This window comes from Corvus kubaryi, unplaced genomic scaffold (assembly GCF_017639235.1).
Source record: "Corvus kubaryi isolate FWS band 111438036 unplaced genomic scaffold, C.kubaryi_AGA036_p1.0 45961, whole genome shotgun sequence".
NCBI lineage: Eukaryota > Metazoa > Chordata > Aves > Passeriformes > Corvidae > Corvus > Corvus kubaryi.
In genome coordinates, this window is record NW_024581293.1 from 10,312 (window position 1) to 16,985 (window position 6,674).

The 6,674-nt window shown below is 65.5% G+C and overlaps 2 protein-coding genes across 2 annotated transcripts; one reads left to right on the forward strand and one right to left on the reverse strand.

Moving 5' to 3' along the window:
* Positions 1 to 64: 64 nt before the first annotated feature.
* Positions 65 to 3,029, forward strand: LOC121672255 (prenylcysteine oxidase-like). Its single transcript, XM_042044855.1, has 6 exons — positions 65 to 81; positions 350 to 556; positions 993 to 1,167; positions 1,248 to 1,459; positions 1,548 to 1,688; positions 2,214 to 3,029. Exons 2-6 carry the CDS (start codon positions 532 to 534, stop codon positions 2,870 to 2,872), a joined length of 1,212 nt encoding a protein of 403 aa, XP_041900789.1. The 5' UTR covers positions 65 to 81; positions 350 to 531; the 3' UTR covers positions 2,873 to 3,029.
* A 546-nt stretch (positions 3,030 to 3,575) lies between these two features.
* On the reverse strand, positions 3,576 to 6,612 carry LOC121672256 (interleukin-17B-like). The gene is made up of 3 exons (XM_042044857.1): positions 5,683 to 6,612; positions 4,501 to 4,787; positions 3,576 to 4,313 (listed from the first exon to the last, which is right to left on the reverse strand). Exons 1-3 carry the CDS (start codon positions 5,701 to 5,703, stop codon positions 4,055 to 4,057), a joined length of 567 nt encoding a protein of 188 aa, XP_041900791.1. The 5' UTR covers positions 5,704 to 6,612; the 3' UTR covers positions 3,576 to 4,054.
* Between the last annotated feature and the right edge of the window lie 62 nt (positions 6,613 to 6,674).

Sequence of the window (6,674 nt, forward strand, 5' to 3'; positions counted from 1 at the left end):
CGCTCCCCCAGCCGCGGTGGGGAAGCATCCCCGCGAAGGCGGGGATGGCCCCCGCCGCCCGCGCCGCGCCGCGCTCCATCGGTACGCGGGGGAACGGGCTGGGCTGGGCTGGGCAGCCGGGTGCCCGCGGTGGGGGCCGGCAGCACCGGGCCGCCTCCCTGCCCCGCCGGGGCCGGCGCAGAGCGTTCCGCACCTCTGCGCGGCCGAGGGGCTCCGCGCCGCTGCATCCCCATCCCCGCGCATCCCAGCGCATCCCCGCCTTCGCGGGGATGCTTCCCCACCGCGGCTGGGGGAGCGGCGGGACCCCCGTGGCCCCGCTGACCCGGCCTCTCGCCGCTCTCGCCCGCAGCCGTGGTGGGCGCCGGGCTGGGGGGCTCGGCCGCCGCGTACTTCTTGCAGCAGCACTTCGGGCCGCAGGTGCAGCTGGACGTGTACGAGGCGGCGGGCGTGGGCGGGCGCCTGGCCACCGTCACCGTCAACAAGCAGCAGTATGAGAGCCGGGGAGCCTCCATCCACGCCCTCAGCCTCCACATGCAGGACTTCGTCAAGATCCTGGGTGAGCGTGGGCGTCCCAGCGCTTGCACGGCATCCCTCGCTGAGCTGGGGGGCTGGGACACCCCCGGGCTCTGTGCTTGGGGCGGTGGGGAGGGTTTCTGCCAGCCCCCCTTGGCACCCCAGGCATGCGGTGATCCCCTTGCTGTCCATGCACCCCTGCCCTGCTGTGCTCTGGAAAGAGAAAGGGATGGGGTGGAATTAGTGCTGGGAGGTTCTTCACGAACTCCCACCGGTCTGTTCCAGTAGGCAGCAGCAGCTCCATGCGGTGCCCCAACATGATCTGGCTGGGATCCCATGCCTTGGGGTCTCTCATTCCTGATGCTCCTCCAAGAGCATCTTCGCCCATGTCCCTGCTGGGATGTGTCCAGCGCTGGCCTTTCCCAGGAGCCGGGCAGCCCCAGGGAGGGCCAGCCACGCGCTCCCTCTGCTCCCGCCAGGCCTCAAGCACCGGCGCGAGGTGGCCGGGAAAAGCGCCATCTTCAGCGGGGAGCACTTCGTCCTGGAGGAGACCGACTGGTACCTGCTCAACCTCTTCCGGCTCTGGTGGCACTACGGCATCAGCTTCCTGCGCCTGCAGATGTGGGTGGAGGAGGTGATGGAGAAGTTCATGAGGTAGGAGAGCCCGCGGGGCTGGGGGGGTTTTCCCTGGCACCGGGGCGTCACCGGGTGCCCCCTGCTCCCATCCTCTCCAGGATCTACAAGTACCAGGCACACGGCTACGCCTTCTCCAGCCTGGAGGAGCTGCTGCGCTCGCTGGGCGGTGAGGCCTTTGTGAACATGACCCAGCGCTCGGTGGCCGAGTCTCTGCTGGAGGTGGGTGTCACCCAGCGCTTTGTGGACGATGTCATCGCCGCCGTCCTGCGCTCCAGCTACGGCCAGTCCGTGCTGGTGCCCGCCTTCGCAGGTGAAGCCACCTCTCCTTGCTGTGTGACACTCCTCAGTGTCCCCTCTGCGGGCAGGCTGTGGAGCCACCCTCCTCTTCCTCTCTGCAGGAGCCATGTCGCTGGCGGGAGCCCAGGGCAGCACCTGGGCGGTGGAAGGAGGGAACAAGCTGGTGTGTTCAGGTCTGCTGAAGCTGACCAAGGCCAATGTCATCTCAGCCAGGGTGACAGGCATCTCCCTGCACAGCTCGGGTGAGCCTGGGCACGGCTGTGGGTCTGGGTGCACCAGGGTGGGAGGTTGATGGTGGCAGCGTGGGGGTGCTGGGGCTGGAGAGCATCCTGGTCCTGGTAAGGCACTTGGGAGAGGGCCTGGGAATGTCCTCCTGGGAATTTTCTGATCCACTGGGACCCTGCAGTACCTGAGGTCTCCCTCTTGAGGTCCCTCAGGTCCTCCTGTGGCACCATCCGTATTGCAGGCTTGCTCCCCCATCCAGCACAGCAGAAGAATATCTGGGGCCTGGGGGGTGGGCTGTGTTCCCCCAACCCTCTGTGCCCCCACTAGGCTGGACGTCTCTGGAAACATTTTCCCAGAGTCTTAATGAAGTCTTTCTGCCAGCCTAAGGTGTCAGCAACTCACCCATAAGCATCAGGTGCTGTGGTCCAGCGCTGGTGTGTACTGGAAAACCAGGGCATGGAGGTCAGGTTGGAAAAAGGAGGGCCAGGGCAGCACCACCTGGGGCTCAGGGCAGCTCCTGACTGTCCCCTGTCTCTTTTCAGAGGGGAGAGCCCTGTATCAGGTCCACTACGAGAGCACTGAAGGCCAGGGCTCGGCTTTCTACGACATGGTGGTGGTGACGACTCCGCTGCACCCCAGCAGGAGCAACTTCACCTTCGAGAACTTCGACCCCCCCATTGCCGACTTCCCCGGAGCCTTCCAGCCCTCCGTCACCTCCGTGGTGCACGGCTACCTCAACTCCTCCTACTTCGGCTTCCCCGACCCCAAGCTGTTCCCTTTCACCAGCATCCTCACCACCGACACTCCCGACCTCTTCTTCCACGCCATGGACAACATCTGCCCCGTCAACATCTCGGCGGCGTTCCGGCGCAAGCAGCCCCAGGAGGCCGCGGTGTGGCGCGTCCTGTCCCAGCAGCCGCTGGACAAGCACCAGCTGAAGACCCTCTTCAGGTCCTACTACTCGGTGCAGGTGACGGAGTGGCAGGCGTACCCCCGCTACGACGCCGCCAAGGCCCTGCCGCCCATCGTGCTCCACGAGAACCTCTTCTACCTCAGCGGCGTGGAGTGGGTGGCCAGCTCCATGGAGATGATAGCGGTGGCGGCCAAAAACGTGGCCCTGCTGGCCTACAACCGCTGGCATCAGGACCTGGAGAAGATCGACCAGAAGGACTTGATGCACAAGGTGAAGACGGAGCTGTGACACCCGTGTGGGGCTGGTGGGCTGGGAGCTTTGGTGTGTGGTAGCCTGGGGAGGGAGTATTTATTGCCTTGGGGAGGCCAGGGGGGCTGGGGGACAAGGGACAGGCTGTGTCCCGGTGACTTGAAGGCCTTCAGGAATACAGTTCCTGCCCAGTGTTGCTGTGTCTGTGCCGTGTGCCTCAGTTTCCCTGTTCCCCTTCCCCAGGCTCTGCTGGAAAGGAGCCTGTGCCTTCTCCTGAAAAAGGGTCACTGTGTTTGGGAGGGATCTTGGGCGGCTTCCCGAGCAAGGCTGGCTGGCACTGGCAGTACATGGGTCACCCCTGAGCTTCCCAGGTCACACCACAGCCTCTCCTGCCTTCCTGGCTTTGCCTCTGGGAAACCCACAGGTGAGGCTGGAGATCCCATGGCCTCTCCCGTGCCCGGAGCCTAACCCTGCTCCTGTGCCCCAGGGATGCAGGATGGGCCATCACAGGTCCTGCCAGGTGCTCTGTGTTTCTGGGGGTGTTTGGGGGGCAGAAGGGCCTCGGTGGGAGAAGTTGGGCAGGGCAGAGGGGCAGCGTGAGGGGCCGAGGCAGGGCCAGCTCAGACCAGGGCCAGCAATGCGTTTTATTGAGACTTCAGAAGCTGCCCAAACCACCAGCAGCTCTCCCCACTCCTTGGACTGCCCAGCCTGGCACAGAGGAACTTGTGGGAGGGCTGGGGAGGACTGGGAAGGATGGGAGGGCTGGGAAGGGCTGGGAAGGACAGGAGGGCTGGGAAGGACTGGGAAGGACAGGAGGGCTGGGTGTTGCCCGAGCCATTGCAGCGATGGAGCGAACACAGGGAAGTAGGGACTTTGGGAAGGGAAGAGACCTGATCCTGATCCTGATCGTGCCCAGCCAGAGGGCCCATGGGCAGCTGCCTCCTCCTCTCCCCCAGCCCGTAGCTGCCCTGAAGCCTCGGGGCAGTGGGTGTCTGGCTGGGTGATTTGCAGGGGCTTCCACTGCACTGGGTGTCCCCAGAGTGGCTGCTGGGGCTGAGGCTGACGGAGTCAGCAGGGGAATTTTGAGGAGCTCTCGCACAGGGGCTCCCCTCACCCTGGTGCCCAGCCAGGTGACCTCTCCCAAAGGGTTGGGCAAGCTCGGGAAGCAAGAGCAAGCTGGTTAGATGCCCACGGGGAGCTGCAGGGGGTATCTGTGCAGCCTCAGAAGATGCAGGTGCAGCCCACAGCGATGGTCTCCATCACCATCTGGTACTTCTTGTGGCACTTCTTCTTCCCCGAGGGCCTGTGCCCCGCCTCGGCTGTGCCCGGGCAGAGCAGGCGGCGCACGGGCAGCCGGCTGTAGATGGGAATGCTGGCCATGGTGCGGTCCTCCTGCATGGTGAAGGGGTTGATGCAGCCAGTGCAGAGGCACCGTGCCTCGGGGATGTCTGCTGGGATCCGTGTGGCATCGTGGTTTATCCTGGAGGAGAGGGAAAGCAGGATAAGGCTGGAGAGGTGGTGATGGGGGCAGTGGGTGGCCGGGGTGAAATGGGTTCTGCATCGCATCCTGCCACAGCCTCCAGCAGCCACCACAGCCCCAGGTGCTGGAGCCCTGTGCTGGCACAGAGGCACCTTGCCTGTCCCAGAGGTCCCTGCCCCGAGCTCACCTGTACGCCCAGGGGGACAGGCTCCTCCGGTTGGACCTCCAGAGCCTCAGGTTCACCTGGCACTTGGTGTCCCCTGGCTCGGAGCCGTTCCTCAGCTGGCGCACCATGTCCTGGATGCTGTGCTCGTACTCTGCCATGCTGCTGTAGGGATCATCCGGGGCCCAGGCCAGGGCAGGGGTGGCTGTAGGTGGCCGTGCCAGGCCCCTTCTCCTGCCCTTGGCTGCCTTGCTCTGGTCCTTGGCTTCGGGCACCAGGACCATGGCGAAGGTGAAGATGCAGAGGAGAAGCTGAGGAAGGAGGAGGATGGTGAGCAGCTGCTCGGGCTGCAGGGCTGCCATGGAGGGGGAGCTCTCCCTCCTCTGGGGGATCACCAGGTGATGGCAGGACCACACTGACTTTGGGGTGGCACATTCAGTGCCCAAAGGCAGCGCTGGCCTGCAGGTGAGAAGCACCTGAGGGCAGTTTGCAGGGATGGTGGGCACATGGTCACGGTGAGCTGAGGTGTGTGGCTGCCCCTTGCCCTGCTCGCAGCTGGCAATTTGTGTTGCCCAAAGTGCCCCTGCCTGTGCTGCCCGAGCTGTGCCCAGTCCCCTCCCTGCCCACCCCGAGGCAGCTGCGTGCTGGGAGGGACCCAGCTCAGGCTGTACCTGGGCAGCCTCTGGTTTAAAAGGAGCCTTACAGAGATGAGACAGTCAAGAATGGAATCTTTATCCAAACCCTCCTCTCCCTCCCTCTGTGCTCTGAGGACGGTGAGAGAGAAAAGATGCTTTTTCCTTCCCTTCTCCCTCCGGCCTCGCCGGGCCCAGCTGCCGTGAGCTGCCACCCGGCAGGCTGCCCAGCAGGGAACAAAGTTGCTTTCTGTAGTCCTGCTCCCTGCTATTCGTGTCCCTGCAGCGGCCCAGGCAGCCCCACACCCTGCCCGTGGGTGTGCAGTGCTCTGGGGCAGGGACCGCTCGGCCAGGGCTGTTCTCCCCGGCCGGTGCCGGACTGTCCGGCCGGACTGGCGTGGCGTTGCTCTCCCAGGCTGCTGCATCCTCGCCGTGCCAGGCGTGGCAGCGATGGCCCTGGCAGGCCACAGAGGGCACCTCCAAAGCAAACAACCCCAGGTAAACAAGCGTGCAAATAATTCTGTTCGAGAAAGAAAACGAGGAGCAAGCCCTGAGCCGCCGGGGAGGCACCTACCAGGTTTGGAGCCCGCTCCATGGCCGCGGAGGGGTGCCGGCTGCTGTCCTGCAGTGTGGCCAGTCCCTGCAAACCGGGCAGCTAAAAAGGGAAAGCCCCAGCCCCTGGCTGTGCCCCGCCGGAGGTGTGTCCGGTCCCCAAGGTGCCAGGGAGCCTCGGAGCAGACAGGGCAGGGGGCCAGCGTGGTCTGGGACTCGGCCACCCGTCGCCGCCCTGGGCGCTGGCTCCTCTGGCGGTGGCGACTGTGGTCAGCGGCAGGTCCCCTCCGGACCAGGCAGCCCCGAGGGGCTCTCTTGGCAACAACATGCTCTGGGGAGGGGGTTTGGGCTCTGCTGGTGTCACCGGCATGGTCACAGCCCAGACACGGCCAGGAGGGACACGGCTGCTGGGCTGGCGGAGCAGGAGCTCCCAGGAGGAGCAGGCGTGGCTGTGTCCTGTGCTGGCAGCAAGGTGAGCAGGTAACCTGGGGCTGAGGGCCCACTGCCATCTGCGTGCCACCACCACCGGCAGCTCTGCTGTCCCCAGGAGCCCCCAGACCCTTCTGGCCAGCACTGAGATGATGGCATCCATCACTCCCTGCGCCCCTGGGCTGTCTGTCCCCAAACCCTTCCCCTTCTGCCGTCCTCCAGCTCCTGCCGTGGGGACACACCAGCTGTGCCCACAGCCGGCCGTGGGGCTGGGCCCTGCATCTGCGGGGTGCTGGTGGGTGCTGCTCTGGCCTCCCGGGGCCAAGTACCGGGGTTCAGGGTGCTGCGGTGGGGGAAACTGAGGCACGGGGGTGCTGGCTGTAATTCCCCGTGCGGGGGCCAGGGGCTGGGATTGCACCCCAGCTCTGGGCTGTCGCTGTCCCTGCGGTCAAGTGCCACGCGATGGTGCTGTCCGCCACCCAACCGCTCCCAGCTCTCCGTCCTTCCCGTCTGCATCCCTCCTCCTTCCTCTCCATCGCTCCCTGCATCCCTCCGCCCCTCCATCCCGCCCTGCATCCCTCCGCC